Source organism: Erpetoichthys calabaricus, chromosome 17, assembly GCF_900747795.2.
Source record: "Erpetoichthys calabaricus chromosome 17, fErpCal1.3, whole genome shotgun sequence".
Classification (NCBI taxonomy): Eukaryota; Metazoa; Chordata; class Cladistia; order Polypteriformes; family Polypteridae; genus Erpetoichthys; species Erpetoichthys calabaricus.
The window spans coordinates 99,273,250-99,292,392 of record NC_041410.2 but is presented as its reverse complement, the minus strand read 5'-3'; the positions used below and the strand labels follow the sequence as shown (position 1 = coordinate 99,292,392).

Below are 19,143 nucleotides of genomic sequence, written 5' to 3'. Positions count from 1 at the left end.
CCATTCTCATCTATTATTTATAGTTTAGTGCCTTAAATATCTCTCTTGTGTAGAATCATTTACATCTGTCTTATATAGCACCTTTTTATGTCTCTCTGTTGTACATAGTTGCAGTATTAATATTAGATAGATACTTTATTAATCCCAAGGGGAAATTCACAATATTGTCCAGTTGTGCAGTTAAATTCTTCCTTGCATGTCTGACCAACATGCATCACGTTGCCACTCTGTCATCTGCATCACTGAAGTACAGAAGTTCAGTTTCATTTATAGGAGACACAAGTCCTCTTGCCTGGTGTTCTCCTTACTCCTCTTTGTTTGGTCCTGTTGCCGGAAGCCTTGTGGAAAGCCTGACTCTGTTTACATGTGGTAATATACTTAAGTGGCCCTAATAAAAAGTGAGTTAAGTTTGCAGATGATGCCAGTTTCCTGAAAGCTCAGACTATCGTCGTCTTCTTCTTTCGGCTGCTCCCGTTAGGGCTTGCCACAGCGGATCATCATCTTCCATGTCTTTCTGTCCTCTGCATCTTGTTCTGTCACACCCATCACTTACATCTCAGACTATAATCTGCATTATGTTTTTAAAGTATGTCACAGTTTTAAGAAAAGTGGGACTGGACCGCGTGTCTGCCTGGGGGTTGCAAATCGGGATCCCGAGTTGTTTCGTTGTGTAGTGGGTGTGCCAGCGCACTGTACCAGTGCATGCTCCCCAACTTGACTTGACTTAAAGAAAATATGGAAAGTACAGTCTTGTTAAAGAGGGCCTGAGAGGGACTGCTGTGTGCTAAAGCAGACATGTCTACTTGGGTGGTTTACTTGTACAGAAGCCTCAGCTTTGTTGTTCTCTCTAACTCTTCCTGTAAAGAATACGAGGGTTTAGACAAATAGAAGAGACCATTCTGTCCATTAAGCTTGTTTGTTTAATCTGAGAGACTAATTTATTCAAACCAGTCCTTGTGTTGTGACAGCTTTTAAGTGGATGTCGGTGGTACAGTAGCAGTCAACACCTTAGAACATAAAAGTCTGACAAATGAGAGGAGACGGTTCAGTCCATCTTGTTTATTTTGTTATTGTGGGGTACTTGAAGGTAAAATGTGACGAATTAAATGGCATCAGTAGTAAGGAGTGGCTGCTGGCTCAGCAGAGCTGGTGCTGAAGAGCGTTGCAGCCTATTTGAATTTTAATAACTTGTGTGAAATGCACCTTTGATGTTTCCTTTGATTTTTCCCAAAACATTTTTTTTCAAGCTACTTGTTGTAGTTTCTTCTTTAGACTTAGTCACATCTTCCAAAGAAGGCCTGATATGCAGACTTTCAGTTAAGTATCTCGTGATGGCAGCAGAAAGTGATGAAGCCTTAGAGCCATGAGGTGAGTGTGTGGTCTGAACACACACGAGAAGCTGTGATGCACGTGCTTTTCTTTTTAGCCACTTCTTCCATTTAGAAGTGTTGTGTTTTTGCTTTTTGCACATTTGCTTGACTGAACAGACAAAGTGGGTAAGCTGAGTTGGAAACACGCCAGTCTACACTAGAGGAACAGAATGCGATTGGATATTTAGGCATCCTTAAGGTTCTGGGATCAGGGGTCTTGCACAGTGATGCAGCTTTCCTTTTCTCAAATAAGTGCATTTCTTTTAAACCTGTTGATTAGCTTTAACATATTTGGTCCTACAAATGTCTGTGATTAAAAGCCTTGAGGTGCATTTGAGGAATTACCAAAAACAGCTGAAAGCTATCTAAAAGGGAAATGGCAAAACCATAAGAGAAGCTTCCTCTTAGAATCTTGCAAAATTCAAACTATTGCGTTCTATTTTACTGGCTTATTTTAGGTCATCTTCTTTTGTCCTTTTCTTTCCTTTTAAATGCCTTAACTCATTTAGGGTCCTTTAATGAAATAACCCCCCCATGTGCCTGCCCTGTATTACCCTGTAGTTTTAGTATTGCTCTGGACAGAGAAGCAACATGTCTTGCCTTCTGTAGTAATGGGTTAGGGTCAAAGTCTTTTTAAAAATGTTTCATAACAGCATATATCATACCTTATGTCAATCCTGGGTCATGGGGGAATGGAACCTGTCCTGACAGCATCAGGTGCAAGGTGGGTCTGTGCATCTCATACCCTTCATTACACACTCAAATCCACATTAGCCTGATGTGCACAAATGGAGACATAGTGGGAAATGCCCATTGATACGTAGGTGGCATACAGACTACAAAGAGACTACTGGGCACTGGGTTTGAACCCAGGAGGTAACATCAGTTAAGCCCCTGGTCTTAGAATGTGTCTGCTTGCCAGACTGCCTAGTTTGTAACTTCTCTTCACTTTAAAGTAAAGCTAATGACGTAGGTTGTCATCATTGAATCCGCTGCCATGCACAAGGCCTTTACATTCAACTCTGCTCTGGTCAAAGGGTCCCGATTTTGTATATTTCACTAACATCCTTTGCCAATGTAGGAAGTAAAAAGGTTTGAATACACAGTGGGAGGTCTGAAAATCAAAAGTCCACCTTATGAGAAGGATTTAGGAGTCATAGTGGCCTCTACGCTATCAACTACCAGGCAGTATTCAGATGCCATTAAGAAGACTAACAGAATGTCAGGTTATATAGCGCCTTGATGTGCCAAATACAAGTCCAAGGAGGTGACACTGAAGCTTTATAACACACTGGTGAGGCCTCATCTGGAGTCCTGGGTGCAGTTTTGGTCTCCAGCCTGCAAAAAGGACATAGCAGCATTCGAGAAGGTCCTGAGAAGAGCAACTAGGCTGATTGCAGAACTGCAGAGAATATTTAAAAGAGCTGAGCCTTTACAGTTTAACAAAAAGGAGATTCAAAGGAGACATGATTGAAGTATTTAAAATTATGAAGGGAATTAGTCCAATGGATCGAGATGGTGACTTTAAAATGAGCTCATCAAGAACACGGGGACACAGTTGGAAACTTGTGAAGGGGAAATTTCACACAAACATCAGGAGTTTTTTCTTCACACAGAGAACCACAAAGACTTGGAATAAGCGACCAAGTAGTGTGGTAGACAGTAGGACATGAGGGACTTGCAAAACTTAACTTGGTGTTATTTTAGAAGAATTAAGTAAATAGGACTTGTGAGCTTTGTTGGGCTGAATGGCCTGTTCTTGTCCAGATTGTTCTAATTTTACTTGACTTTATTACCCTTCTCTCAGTTTACTTCTCTGTCAAGATGCTCATGTAACCTGTATGTGTGTGTGTGCGAGACCATCAATTATGTTGTCTTTTTTTTTTTCTGAATTCACTGTCTTAATCTTCTTTATTTATTTATCTGGTTTGTACAATGCTATATACTGTATACTTTGCCGTTCTTTATTATATTCTGTAAGTGCCTTGAGCACGGGAAAGGCGCTATATAAATAAAATGTATTATTATTATTATTATTATTATTATTATTATTAATTTAATCTACAAATAGAGCACGTTGTAAAATTATTTTCAGACAGTTTTATAGTTGTCACACAGGTAGAATAAGTGGCTTTCTCCACGTCTGGCAGTGAGTCAGGGGTGAGTGTGTAATGCCTGGTGTCGTAGATAGTACTGTCCAAGTCTTTTTGACTGATTGACTGACTATAAGATGTTGTTTTGATCCCAAATGGTCTGGTGTGGTGGAATTAGAAAGTTAATAATTTTCATTCTGTGTCCAGTGGTGGTCTTGGTGAGACCCCATAAGCTAGCATTGCAGTGAACAGTATGTGGGCTGTCAAGCAGAGATTTTTGGGTCCTAGTTTGTGTTACAGCTTCATGTGCCTTACACTTGGTTGTGTGTAGTTCAGCATCTAGAGGACAGGAAAGGGATTTCCCTTCTGTCTTATCAGTGACTTTCCCTTCATGTCCCCCTGCCCGCTAGATGTAAAGCAGAGCTGTTACTAGCATTGCATTATTACAGGAGGTGAGTGTGCACTAGTACAGCGTGTACTGATAGCATCTGCACAAAGGCTGGTAACGTGGGGATAGGTGACCTTTAGCACTGTGACAAAATGAGGTTGGGTGAATGCGATTGTTTCTTTAATTAAAGTCACTTGCATTTGACTAAGAAAATATGTTACTGAGCTAATGAAAACAGCAGGTGTGTTGAGACTGGATTGTCAAACCTAAATTCATTTGCATTGTGTCTATAGATAGATGGATTGTACCTTTTAGGGGAAATTTAGCCGTACATTAATGACATCTACTTTGTTGGTAGCTATCTGCAATGTCTTCAGGGAGTATTCAGACCCCTTATTTTTTTAGGTTTTAACTATGTTGCAGCCTTACATTTAAAATTGCTGAAATTCATTTTTTTTATTCTTCATCAGACCACACTCATTACTCCAGAATGACAAAGCTAGAACAGGATTTTAGGAATTTCTGCAAATTGATTAAAACCAGAACATTGAACTATCACATTGAACCAAGTGTTTGACACCTGAAATTTGGCTCAGGTGCCTCCCATTCTATTAATTATCGTTAAAATGTTTCTGCACCGTTTTTTTTTTTTTGGTAAATTCAATTGACTGCACTTGATTAGGAAAGGCACACGCCTGTCTACAGAAGGTCCCACAGATGACATTGTGTATCAGAACAAAAACCATGAGGTTCATGGAATTGCCTGCATGGCTTAGAGATCGGGTTGTGTAGAGAGACAGGACTGGGGAAGGCTACAAATCAGTTTCTTCACATTGAAGGTTCTGAAGAGCACAGTGGCTGCCATAATTCTTAAATGGAAGAAATCTGGAACAGCAATTAACTCCTCCTAGAGCCTGCTACCCAGCTGAACTGAGCAGTTGAGGTAGAAGGGCCTTGGTAAGAGAGGTGATCACGCCGACTGAGCGTCAGAGAACCTGCTGTAGGTGGGAGAACATTCCAGAAGGATAACCACCACTGCAATACTGCAAAATCTGGGCTTTATGGAGCAGAGTGGCCACATGAAAGCCTTCTTGCAGTTTGCAAAAAGGCACCTTACAGACCCTCATACTATGAGAAATGAGATTCTCTGGTCTGATGTAACCAATTTTAGCATCATGTCTGGAGGAAACCGGGCACTGCTCATCACCTGCCTAATACCATGCCAATGGTGAAGCATGGTGGTGGGAGAGTCATGCTGTGGGGTTATTATTTCTGCAGCAGGGACTAAGAGACCAGTTTGGGTCAAGGGAAAGCTGAATGGAGTAACATACTAAGATATCCTTAATGAAAACCTGCTCAGAGTGCTCCGGAATTCAGACTGGGCCGAACGTTCACAAAGCAAAGACAACACAGGAGATGGCTTAGGGACAACTCTGAAATGTCCTTGAGTGGCCTAGCTAAGGCTTAGACTTGAACCCAGTCAAACATCTCTGGAGAGACTTGAAAACTGCTGTCCACTGACAGTGGTGGCTGTCCTTCTGGAAGTTTCTCCCATCTGCCACTGGTTCATTTCAGCTCTGCTAGATGTTTGCCTGTAAATTCCATCTTGCACAGTGAGGACGGTGCTCCCTTGAAAGAGTTAACCTAATGAGGCCAAGTAAAGGGTAATTCTAACTAAATTTAAATAACAGAGACACATCAACAGCTTGGGCAGGGCCTCAAACATCGTGGCATCAATCCAGAATGCCAAACAATGAACTGAACGTGTGATGGAGTCAATCAACAGTAAGAACTGACAGCACAGCTGAGTCAGTATCAGTACAGCAGAGTCCATTATAAAAGAATGTAATACCGAGATGGGCAGTCTGACTGGGGGAATTAAAAAGCTTGTGAAGTTGGAACTTCTATGAAAATATAGAACTGCAGATCCTAATGGACAGGCCTGAGGAGGAGGAGGAGGAGGAGCCACAAAGGTGAATGAGCCAGTAGTGGCACAATAGGAAGCTGGGACTGCAGGAAGGCTGGCATCAAAAGATCACAAGCGTATCAATGGTTTAAAGTACCTGCTGACGCACATTCACAGCAGTTGGGTTGTAAATTCTAACTTAGCAAGTCAGCAGCAGAGTTCTGAAGGTTATTTCTTTTTTATTGAACACAAAGCCATTGTAGTTGAGCCGGTCAAGGAGACATAAACCTGTTACTTTTGGTCTTTGTCTCCACAGTCTGAAGCACAAATCAGATAGAATGTGAGCCAACTGTTTTATAGTTGTGCATTTATACTTACTGTTGTAGAGAATAGGAGTTAAGGCTGAGTTCCTCGGCATTCATTTAATGCTAACGTCATATTCAAATGAGCAGTTCATAACACTGTATGATGCCATGGATGATGGTATTTTTGTCACATTATGTTTAGTTGTTCAGACAAGCAGATGGTATGAAGAAACTGTGCAGGTCATGCAATTCATAGACAAATAAATATATTGAACCAGAGGAGTTAGCACACTGGCATCCAGCACCCAAACTGAATAGTTGGCAAGCAAAATTAAACCACGGTGATAGCAAGAAAGGCGGCGGGGGGTTTGGGGAATGTCACCAGACTGCATTGAGTGAGTATAAGCACTGCAGCCTTTGTCCAGATGTTAGCAGTGGTGGCCGATGTCCCCTAAAATGAATCCTGTCTCTCCCTCAAAAAGTAATTTATCTGCTTGTTCACTTCTTAACTCTGTTATAATTGTAAAGTGATATCTCACTGCTGTGATGCAAGGATCTGGTGGATACGATCAACTGTACCCCCTAGTTCCTTTAAATTAATATCATACTTCTTTGAAAAGATGACTCCTGATAAGAAAGACGTTGCTTGTAGTTTCAGAAGCATGGTAGATACTTGTTAACAAATCTAAGAGGACAGCAGCTTTGGCCTGCTGCATATTGCAACCCTTAACTTGGCTTCTTTTGCTTTTTCAGAGGATTTTATGGACAAGTTCCTCGGAGATCAGTGTGTAAAATGGGACAGGCCACATCAGGGACTGAGCTGGATGCTCCTGAAGTGAGTTTGTGTTCCTTCCTTTTTGATGAGTCTGTAACTAATCTCAGCATCTCATCCTTTCACTTCTTAAATTACTCTGTCCCTCATGCTTTTCAGTACCCATCTGTGAATGCCCATTATGCCGTATTTGTTCATTTTATATCATTTCTTCTGTCTTTGTGGAGGCAAATATTTACTCTAAGAGTGAGTTGCCAGGTGTTTGCCTCCTGTGTGCATTTGCTTCTTCTGCATAGCTATTTTGTAAACTGAAAGAAGTCATTCCATAATGTTTTATATTTTTTTCCTCAGGACAAGCTAGTCAACATCCGGACATTTGTGGAAGATCAACTGCAGACTAGTATGGTGAGTTGTCTTGATTCAGGAGATCACACAGAGAGTCAAGGTTACGCTACATTTTAAAAAGCACCACCTTTAATCTGTACTGTTAGAGTTCCTTTCAGGGAAGAGGAGCTGCAGAGTGAATTTATTTTTGTTTTAATATCTAGAATTAGTGATCCACTGTAGGGTGTTTAACATTTTGAGTTTTATGATCCCAGAGTGTTTTAGGTTTTGATGGGCAGTGTGCATCCCCACCGTTCACTCCAACCGAGTGTCTTAACCTTCTGTCACAGTCGGCACCATAAAGATTGTGGGTCCAGTTGTACTGTAGTGGTACAGAACCACATGCTGTCTGCTGCTTGTTAAAGACTTAGGCTGGAGACCACCATCCTCATGTGAAGACACCATAGGACTAAATTATATCAGGCACCATGTTAGCAAATATTCACTTTGTTTATTTACAATCATGACCATCATTTGAGTCTCAACATTTATGTGGATGCAAAAGAACTTTCATGGTTGTTCAGAGAGTCAAAGCCTTGTGCTCTGTTGTGTTATGTTGGTCTGATAACGGAAGAGAGGCAACTGGGTAGAGAAATATGGCTGGAAAAAAGTGGAAGGCAGTGGGTGGTCAGAATAAGCAGAAACGCAAGGAGTCAAAAGAAGAACACAATGGTGAGGGTACGTCAGCCCAGGCTGTAACGTCCCCAGGGACATCCCATGTTTTCACTCTGCTTTTTGATTTGTTTCACATGTGTGTTAATGACATGGGGTCCAAACGATTTGTAGCATTCTAACCCACTTCATTAAAAAACAGGTAAGGGATTTTAAAGTGAATGCTTATTGTTGTTATTTCTGATAGGTCTTCACCAAAATTAAATATTCACGCTACGTATTTTTTTTCTTTTATTGTTTTATTTCCCCCTTTTTCCGCTATATTCAGGCCCCATTCTTACTTGTGACTTCTGTGTTTCATTTGATGTGTTTATTGATGGTTTTTCGTTTGATGGCCTGTTCCAGACCATGAGCCACCATCCAGTGGACATTGTATGACATGAAAACAGAACTGAAATGACTGGAAATTAAGAAAGGGAGCACAGACTGAGGTCTGAATCGAGAGTTCTCAATTATGTGTAGTGTGAAATGCGTAGGATACAGATGGATCAGGTGGACAGAGGGTCCTCAAACTAATTAATTATAACTGACACAATGCCAGATGACTGTAACCAGGGAGAAGCAGTATGGCTGTGTATGGTCAAGGTGAGAGTGAAGAGCACTTCGACAAAAACGAAACTGGCAGGCAGACCAGCAGAGGACAGTAGGTGCACAGAGTATGTCTGACGTGCCTTATGGGTCAGATTATAGTAGAGCAGATCTGAATTGCTGAGGGAGTTTGTCTGTGAAATACCCAAGTGTTGTGTTATTTTTTTTTTAGTACAGTATATCATGGAAGGCAGTATTTTGGTCTTTCTAACATAAAAATGTATGGATGAGTCCACTCCACTGTTTTCTCATTTAAGCTTTCTGTCTGTAGATGGTGGGGATCATGATTGGTGCTGGCATCTCAGTTGTCCTCATTGCCATACTGATATTGTTTGTCTTCCGAAGGATCCAGCGAAAACGTGAGTAGAGTTGTGGGAGGTGTGCTTGGGTACTAATTGGAGCCCATCACATATTAGTCTAGACTGCTTTGTTGCTAATTTCCTGTCTCCCTCGTTCTCAAGTCTGTCTCTAAACACCTTCATCTGTCCCTGGATTTAGTTGCAGTGCATCTCCTCTGATACTGTTTGTCACTGTTGAGTGTGCATCACAAAGTCCATGGGTCACATTTACTGGGCTCAGGTGAATGTCTTTTTAAACCGACCTTACTCCTTGTGCTTTTCTTCATCTGTACCCCTTTTTTATTAAAGGAGGACACTGCTGAGCTTCTTGTTATGCACTTTCAAAGGGCTTTCTCTCTCAATTCCAGTTTATTTCCAGCATGCCCATGTAGTTCTAGATTATGGGAAGTGGCCGGCAGTGGGCAAAAGGCAAGAACCCTCACTGGAAAGGGTACCGTACCATTCCATGACGAGATAGCCACAACACAACTACAGTTACCTGTAGACATGATACAGTTTTCCTGAACTGTTGGAGGAACATGGATGATAAGTAAAGGCCACACTGAGGAGGCACAGCAGTCCTGTACTGAACTGGGTACCACTCACTGTGAATACTCCTCTCTGAGCCATTGTACCACCCATTGCAGATGTAGGTTTAAGTTTCATTTACAGCACAACATAAAACAAGGTGGCTTGTGAGGACTTATTAACAGACTTGTGCAGGCAGTGGTGGAGTGTTTCTGTGCTTCTCCTTGCAGTCTTTTTCTTCTCGGAGTCCACTGAGCTGAGCTATTTAACCCTTACCCTGCAAGGCATGTTTTCTCAGTCTTACGTAAATGAGAATTTATAGAGTGTTGCCTCCACTCCACTAAAAACAGATCTCCTTTTAATGCTGGTAAATAAGCTGAATTATATCCATCCATTAGTCTAATTTTTTTGATGTTGCTTTTTCTAACATGGGTTCATGGCAAACTGAATCTTAGTCAGTCAGTATCAAGCACAAAACACTAAACAATGGTAGGCAAGGTACCAGTGTATGCAGTCACCCAGGTCAGCTTAGAGACTTCAGAGCTTATCTTTGGCCTGTGGCAGAGAGTCCACACAAGCATGCAACTCCACAAATAAAGTACGAGAGGCAGGAATCAAACCAGGGTCCATGCTGCATGAAGTGGCAGCACTGCTCACTGTGCCAGCTTGTCAGTTACCACCTCCTGTCTTTAGGGTGGGACTTTGTGTTACACAGATGAGCCAGTTTATAGTACTTAAAAAATCCATGATTAAATGGCTATGGCCAAACAAACGAGAAAGCTTCATTAATGTTGATACTAACTAACATTTGAGAATTTTCCTATAAAGTGTTCTACCCACATTTGAACACTTCCTATGCTTTTAAACATACTTCTGTTATACATTACCATGTCAGTCAATCAACCTTTATTTTATATAGCGGGCAATTTATTAAAGTACTTTACAAAGCAAATATGAATACCTGCAGTGTTGAGGCAGAGAGAGTGAGCTGTTGAGATTCTGTGACCTCCTCCTCACTTGAGAGGTGCTCCTTCAGGGTGGCTCCTTGTCGTCTGTCAGAAGCCTCTGGAATAAGCAGGCCATCTTTTAAAAAATAAAAATGAGTGGATTTAATTTTTTTTTTTTTTTTGCACCTTTCAGCTGAAAACATGTCCATGTTTTTGTTTTCCCCATATTATATCAGAAATGATCATTAATGACACCAGTGAAGAGCTCTTACTAAGCTTAATCCGTACTTTTCTATGATGGCCTTACAATTTTTGTCCCACTCAAGGACTTGAGACACAGCCTGTCCAGATTTTTTCATGCTGTAGGGTTGTTGTCTCAGAGGACAGATGAACCTCTGCCTTTTATAACAGTACAAATGCTGACTGATGATTATCAGAATATTGTATTAAACTCCAATTCAGAAATGTAAAGATTTTACATATAGGACATCATGTTTTCCTGCTTGTTTCATGTCTATGGCCTAAATAGCATGCCTCATTTTTCTGTTTGCCACAGATGTTCAGCCACAGGAGACTCCAAAATACAGATTTCGTAAGAGAGACAAAATGCTGTTCTATGGACGCAAAATTATGCGTAAGGTAAGAGGTTATGTGATCTGTGTGACATGTAGACCTAAGGGGTCATCTATCCATCCATCCATATGCTAGTGAACCTTAATGTAGCAGCCTTCAATATGGCAATTAAGTTTACGTTTATTGTCATGTGTCTACTGTACAGTGAAATCCTTACTTGCATGTCTCCCTCAACCAAACTGATGTACAAAAATACATCTTAATACACAGAATCCTTGAAGTCATTTGACGATAGCGGAGATGTGGTGTTCAAAAGTGTACATGTGCGTTCTTCCCATGCCCTGCGTTTAGATTTGAGTATTAGCTCTGCAGCTACTGCATTTCGACTTGACTGGAATCTGAAAGTGGCTTACAAGCCGCAAAGTTGTTTTGCCAGTTGGTCTACTAGGATTGTAGGCAACTATGAAAAATCCAACAGCTGTTCATTTCCATTTGTTTTATATTCAGTAAAGCACCATTCCTAATGACAAGTGCAGAATTCAACTTTCTTAATTTTTGTAAAGTGTTTATAATAATAGAATGAGTAGATAGATAGATACTTTATTAATCCCAAGGGGAAATTCACATACTCCAGCAGCAGCATACTGATAAAGAAACAATATTAAATTAAAGAGTGATAAAAAATGCAGGTAAAACAGACAATAACTTTGTATAATGTTAACACTTACCCCCCCCCACCCCGGGTGGAATTGAAGAGTCGCATAGTGTGGGGGAGGAACGATTTCCTCAATCTGTTGCTGAAGCTGTTCCTCTGTCTGGAGATGACACTGTTTAGTGTCATCTATATATTTTGATTTATATATTTTGAATATTATATATATAATTATATTTTTTTGAATATTATTATATTTTGAATATAAGCAAGTTATAACTAGAAGCAGCTTTGCTTTAACTGTAATTCATGTAAAAGTTGAAAAAACAACTTGCCTTGGACTCTTTTTATTAAACATTAATATTAGTCTATCATCAAATCATACAAGGCCATGGAAACTATAGTCAGAAATAAAGTAGGAGAGCACTGCATGACAATGTTATTCTACAGTAGAGGACTGTGCTGGACTTTTGAAAAGTTTTGTCATCCCACTCCCTCTAGTTTAGGCACAGAGATCCACTTCATTCCTTCTGCAGCACTGAAATTCCATCCCATGCCCCAAAGTATTCATTTGTTTGCCGTGAGACTCCTGCAGTAGTGCAAACATCGAAATGTCCGTCAGATTCAGTAAACAGTAAACCCGTTGCCACTGATCTCAAACGGATCAGATCCTTTACTTGTTATTTTGTGTTCTGTCAATCGCAGCTCATCTTTTGGCAGCAGTGCAGGATGAGTTCCCGAGGTGCCTGATTTATGGCTGTTGGGTGTCAAAACTTTTAAATATCCATCAGCTGGTTTCATTACTTGTTAATGACAATGGAAAATGACTGCTGTGTACCTGATTTTCTTTTGTTAATTTATGGGTTTTAAATGTTTTCAAGAGCCGGTTACCAACCTTCAGTTTCACACTAATGTGGATAAAATGCAAGATGTGTTAATAATGTGTCTACATTCCTATTGGCTGCAATGCTGATTTAGGTTTTTACAGCATCCAAAGAAACTAGGATTTTTACAGACTTAAATTATTTTGTTCCTGACTACACGCTGCTACCAAAGGAATGAAGTTTGGTTCCATGAGATTACCATGGAAATGTGGTTTCCAATTCTTCAGTTAGTATTGGTTTAGAAGGTTTAGGAGGATCTTATAAGACAAAGTCATTTCAGTTTAGGTGGAGCGGTATACAAAATCAGGACGTATGACTGGGCTTACCTGAGACTTTCAGAAAAGCCAAGCATTTGATTCTGCACCTAAAAACTATCTCTTAACCTAGTGAGAGCTGTTAGTGGTAACTTTCAGTATTATAATGGGGAGTGTGCAGGAGACTATGAATGTGGATAATGGAGGAATGAAGTTGTGACATCAGAGGAGATCTGTGATTTAAGTTGATGTGTTCTAATTTCCAATAATAGCTTTAATTTTGATTTTGTGAGCAATCTTATGAATTTATAGATGAGGCCAAAATTAGTGTGGTGGCCAATACTGTAGGAGCAATAGAAATAATTCAAAAAGTTTTGGTCAGTTTTTAGATCTGGACAATCCCTAGGGAAATCTAATTTATTGTAGACAAGTGCAAAGCGCTACCCAGTGATTAGAATTACAGTTTGAAGAATACTTACAAATGCTGAGCAGTAGTCTATGAACAGTAGGCTGGTGTAGCAGATTTTAGAGAGAGATGCAAAAGTTAACATCCCGGGACCTGTCCTGCTGTGACAGGCTGAAGGAATTACACATCCCTAGGAGTGTCTGTAGATCCCTGACATGTCTCTGATTCTCCAATGTCTTAATGCAGCATCAGCTTATCATTTCAGTTGAATGGTTTGTTTTTTCAGGAGACACACATTTAATAATGAAGGGTTTTTTGTTTTAGTCCAACTTTAAGTAGAATGATTTTTGTATTACATATGATAAACTTAAATACATGTGTATAAACACACACTTAAATCTATGTGTACAGTAAATGTTTGAAACCGGGAAAAAAGCACAGCACTTCTCATTTATTCACGTCAGGGTCACAGGGAACTGTCTCAACACTGAATAAACGGATTAGAGAATGGAGGAAAGGATGGATGGATGTCGTCAAAGCCATTTAAACCATAAATCACATTGACGCCATGATTACTGATTATCTGTACTGCTTGTGACACTTTGAGTCTTGTGGTTTGTAACACCAGTGGAAATTACGGGAAGCACTTTCAAGACAGAACCCAGTATTTCACACACATTTTGTGGCACTGTGAGTTAAACCACAGAGTCATGTGACTGAGGGAAAACCCTGACAGCTTTTGAAGTATCTGTGATGAGAATTGTAGGATACATCCACTGTCCCAGCAAGCTCAACAGACAGTCTGTTCTCCACTATTTTTCTTTCTTATGCCGCTGTGAGTCTTTAGGCACATTGCCAGGCAGGGACTCCATATGTGGTGTGAGCTTGTCTGTGCTTGACTGAGGTGTCCTTAGTACATGTACAGTACACGTCCTCCATATGGCCATGAGGAGACCAATGACCACTTCACACATGTGCTACTGTTGTTAATCCATGCTTAAATTTGAGATACTAAAGCTTATTTTAATTCTAATGTACATTTGTATAGATTAATCCAGGAGCATGCGTATGAAGACACCTGTGCAGGTCACAATGTACTATGAAGAGACACAGAGATGAAAAACTTGAAAACTTAGGAATAATCCCCAATTATTTTTTTTTCTCTGCTGTGCTCTGCATAATCGCCACTCCTCTGGTTTATTCATATGGCTTGGTTATGGTCACAAATGAAGCACAGTTATAACCAGGTTTAGTGTAAAAAGCTTGGTATCAAATGATGTCTTATGCAGTTGTGTGCATTTCAGGTTTCCCAGTCCACATCATCTTTGGTTGGAACCACTGCCTCCAGGCCACGCTTAAAAAAGAAGCAAAAGATGTTCAACATTGCCAAAAAGTAAGTATTACCAAATGACAAGATGGTCTTGAAGGGCCTTTCTGATGCTGTTTAATACATTTATGAGGTGCCATCCAGTATGCTGGGAGCATTTTTTGATGACCATATTATGAGAAGGGTGTCAGAACGTTAGAACTACCAGATTTAATGGGATTTCTGTCCCCCCCATTAGGGAAGGAACTACAATTAAATTACTTTTTTACTGTGAGCAGCTGCCTAATGGCACCAGTGAATGCTGATTATATGTAAATTTCACAATAGCGTCAGAACCATGAGATTGAAAGAAGCCCTTTGGAGACATTTCAAGGCCTACTCGATATTCATTTAGGTTTTCATTAAGAGGAATTGATGAGCTGAATGCCTTCTTCACATCAAAACTTTCTCTTGTGGTTTTTAATTTCTGCAAATCAAAAAGGAAGAAGGCAAAAAAAGTCTACAACATCAGAGCAAAAATGAACTCACAAGAAAAGAGAGGCCACGTTAGATACATACTGTAGGTGATGCTTTATTTGTCCCCAGGGAAAAAATTTTTATGGATGCTCAAAAAATAAAGAAATGCATAACTAAATAAATAAATACATATTATATAAAAATAAACAACCCATTCCTAATGGCATTCTCGTTAGGTGTCTTTACCTACTTTTACACTTTTGTCCGTAGGCTTTTGTCACAATTTTATATTTCATGTGACTGTTTATTTAAATATGTACTCAAGTGCTTGAGTGTGACACTTGTTAGTATGCAGGACTGGTATGTGGTACCCTGTACTGGTGAAATCTCCCTGATTTTGATCTCGGATCTTTTTTTTTTTTTTTTTTTTTTTTTGATCTAACCAGAATTCTTCAGTTCAGGAAAGAAGTCCCCACCCTGCAACAAAAAGAACCCCCACCTTCTGTCCTAGAGGCAGATCTGACTGAGTTTGATGTGGCCAACTCACACCTACCCTCTGAGGTCCTCTACATGCTCAAGAATGTCAGGTCAAGTTGTTTTTACTTACTTCTTTAATTTACTAATTAATTAATTAATTTTGGTTTCTCTTCCGGTAAAACCTGGAACTTTCAAGATAGAAACCAGTACTTCACACACATTTTGTCGACTGTGTCATAAACCACAGAGTTATGTGACTGAAAAACTCCTAATGGCTCAAAGCGAGTAACTTCTTTAGCAACATGGAACATGAAACCAACAGAGAAGCTGAACCAGCTGCTCTGATATCTCCTAACGTATTAGCTTCAGCCTGTCATGTTCAGTTTCCTTTTTCAACATACAGGGTGCTGGGACATTTTGAAAAGCCTCTGTTCCTGGAGCTCTGCAAGCACATGGTGTTCCTGAAATTTCAGCAGGGCGAGTATGTGTTTCGTCCTGGCCAGCCCGACAGCAGCATCTATGTTGTGCAAGATGGAAAGCTGGAGCTCTGTTTAGCTGGACAGGTATGGCACTGGGAATGGAGGGATGTTGAGGGATAACGTCTAGACCAACATTAAGGAAACAGTTGAGCAACATGTGATCAAAGTGCCTCTGAAGCTGTCCCAGAACAGTTGTTCTCACCACAATATGAGAGCCCATACATCATAAGTAGTGACTCACATAATACACAGATTCTTACTACTTTTTGATGAATGTTGTAGTCTAATGGCGAGAATACTTCATCGTTAAAATATAAAGCTTTCAGTCAAATTCCTACCACTCCGTGACCCTGCGTAAAGATTAATTCTCAAGTTCATAACAACGTCAACCTGTCACTTTCATGTCTGGACTCTTGTCTCCACTATAGTAATAAAAACTTTACTGATCATGAATGAAGTTGCAAGTGGTGTGGACCAGGGTGTCGTTCACAGATGCCAAGGCCTACTCGTTCATATAGGAATAAACACTTAAATTGCAGTAACTATTGGTAGGAACTTGGAGGCTTCCACACTTGGCTAGTCTTACCTTGTGATAATGCATGGGGATAGCCACTAGAGGTTACCCATGAATAAACATGATATTCTCAAACCTGCTTAATCCAATTCAAAGATATGTGAGAGAAGAATCATTCCTGGCAGGAGCCAACTGAATGCTCATGCACACCCAGGGCCATTTTGGACTTGATAATTAACCTAAGCAGTGTGTATTTGGGAATGTGGGTGGAAAACTCGCACAAACACTGGGAAAATGTGCAGACTTCGCAGTAGACAACAACCAAGAGCAGATTTGAATCCAGGCTGCTCATACTGTGGTGCAAAAAGTTGGTAAAAGATCATCTTTGCTGAAAGTTTTAATTATTCAACTGTTGCTATTTTCCTGTTATTTGAATAAGACAAACAACCTCTATACATACCCCTAATGTCAGGGCCCTTTAGCAAATGCAGTACACTCAGCCACCTACTCCCTTGGCATCAATTTGGAACCACCACTTAACCTAAACAGCACGTTACTGAGGAAGAACCATTAAATATGGAGTGGTCATAGGACAGTCCACAGTGGCACAGGGAGAAATTCAAATTTTATACAGACCACGACCGGTGCAGGACACTGGATCAATAAGACAGTAGCGCTGACCACTGCTGTGTCATGCTGCTTGTGTCTGTAAAGTTTTCCGTAGTAGTCAAAATAAATGGGACTCTGAACATAAGTGCTCAATGTACAAACAATAATCCACTGTTAGTTTACAGATCGCCTTTGCAGGGGTCTTTATGACATATCTGCCATCATACTTGTCTAGTTGGAGCACCAGAAAGTGCATTCATTTTGGAGGAAGTGAACCCTTCTCTCTTATAAAGGGTCACTATAATTCAGTTATTCGCATAGTGCAAGTCTTCGTAGACTTGATTAGTTTCACATAAGGGGCCAGTGGTGATGGTTCAATCTGTATCCTCTTGATTTGTAACACGGCACTTGAGCCACTAGGGGTCACCCTCTTTGAAATTCACCACATGGTGATAATAAACAAATAGCCATGACTGAAAATAATACAAAAGTGTATTTGGAGATGGAGTTGATTTGTTGTCCTTGTTTGTTTCTTCCTGCTGATATCTCTCTGCTGTAAAACATATGTGTCTCAAGGTGAGGGTGTATCCCCAAGTATTACACGCCTTTATTTTACCAAGTCAGATGATATTAAACTGTGTGACTTCCACTCCCTTATATCTTCGTGGGAAAGCAAAAAGGAGCAAGCAAATGCAAGAGTTAATCTGATGGGATTGTTTTTCTTTGTATTTCCTTGTTGTGCTGTGTCTGCATTGAAGGATGGGAAGGATGCCGTGTTGAAAGAGGTGTTTCCAGGAGACAGTGTCCACAGCCTTCTCAGCATCCTTGATGTTATTACGGTGAATCTTCTCTCTCTTGATTTATAAGCTTATCTTGTATGTGGTCGCATAATGCAGGCAGTAACAAGTTCCACCCGTGTGTTGTAGGGTCACCAGAAGCCCTATAAGACGGTGTCTGCCCGTGCTGCTGATGTCTCCACTGTTCTTAGGCTGCCAGTAGAAGCCTTCCTGTCAATCTTTGAAAAGTACCCTGAGAGCCTGGTCCGCGTGGTACAGGTACAGGGAATAGACCATATGTCTGGGTCTTAAGTGTGCAAGGGATGGACATGTCTTCAATATGCTCACAATGATGCAGAAAATGAAACCTACCCAAAAGTTCACAGTGGGAAGAACATGACAAGCTGAATTGAGCAGTAGCAGCAGGGGACTAATGTAAACATGTACAGTACATGAGATCAGGTTGGATGTGTTATTCAGGACAAAAGAGATGGTCCAAGGGTTCCGACTTGTACCTTTGAATTTAAAATGCTACAGAAGTCTAGAAAGGGTGTCTATCTCCTTCTTTAAAACAGTGCTGAGTTAATGTTGCTGTCAGGCACTTTGTATCTCACCACTTGGTAGGTGTCAGATTGGGTGGGGCGTGAGCTGGCAGTCACGTCACAGTTTAGTTTGTTCATTCAGTCTACTTCGTCCAAACATGTATCTCTGCCTTGGGCTCTAATGGCATGGTAGGGTTTTTGTGGTGTTTAATCTAGAAGTCTTGAGAAACAACATTCTGAAGCCTCTTTAGTAACGGTGATGTGATGGCTCAGGGTTTTCACAAGCGGTGCTGTTTCACTGTTGGCCTATAAATACTTTTTCTTGCTTTTCAGATCATCATGGTCCGCTTGCAGAGGGTCACCGTTCTGGCCTTGCACAATTACCTTGGCCTGACAAATGAGTTGTTCAGTCATGTAAGTGTTTCTTATGGGTAAAGCAGGGATTTCAGCTTGCCATCCAGTGCTGGGTAGGCAAGTAAAAAAAGCAAAAAACAAAAAAGAGGTGGGTGTACTGTATTGTATAAGCAAACACAGTGCTGTGATTATTTTGGTTATTAATTACACTTTATTGGTGGTGGTGGTAGTAGTACTAGTAGTCATTATCATGCGTGTAGTGAAATTCTTTCTTGCATGTCCAAACAACAAGCAACACATCGCCACTCTCTGGCACCATGATAAGCATATTAATATATAGAATTAATTTTAATTCATAGAAAATGCATATCCACTTACCGTATTTACTACTTGCTCTTTTTTCTGTGTTTCTAAAAATAATAATTCTGTGTGACTTGATGTAGCATTTAAATGTTCTGCCGATGTGGGCACATAATACCTGGCACAAGTTTACTTCTGGCCTAGACGAATGATACCAGTGTGTGCTTTGTAATTGGATGTGGAACTCCA

At 40.4% G+C, this 19,143-nt stretch overlaps 1 protein-coding gene across 6 annotated transcripts in view; it reads left to right on the top strand.

Moving 5' to 3' along the window:
- Positions 1-19,143, top strand: part of pnpla6 (patatin-like phospholipase domain containing 6) — an 85,917-nt gene that overhangs the window by 24,444 nt on the left and 42,330 nt on the right. For all 6 annotated transcript variants that reach the window (XM_051920530.1, XM_028822909.2, XM_028822910.2 and 3 more), the window contains exons 2-11: positions 6,816-6,897; positions 7,186-7,239; positions 8,750-8,837; positions 10,848-10,930; positions 14,365-14,453; positions 15,290-15,430; positions 15,724-15,883; positions 17,681-17,761; positions 17,849-17,977; positions 18,574-18,654. In XM_051920530.1, coding sequence (XP_051776490.1) covers positions 6,856-6,897; positions 7,186-7,239; positions 8,750-8,837; positions 10,848-10,930; positions 14,365-14,453; positions 15,290-15,430; positions 15,724-15,883; positions 17,681-17,761; positions 17,849-17,977; positions 18,574-18,654 — 948 coding nt within the window. In that variant the 5' untranslated portion in view covers positions 6,816-6,855. The remainder of the gene's footprint in view (positions 1-6,815; positions 6,898-7,185; positions 7,240-8,749; positions 8,838-10,847; positions 10,931-14,364; positions 14,454-15,289; positions 15,431-15,723; positions 15,884-17,680; positions 17,762-17,848; positions 17,978-18,573; positions 18,655-19,143) is intronic.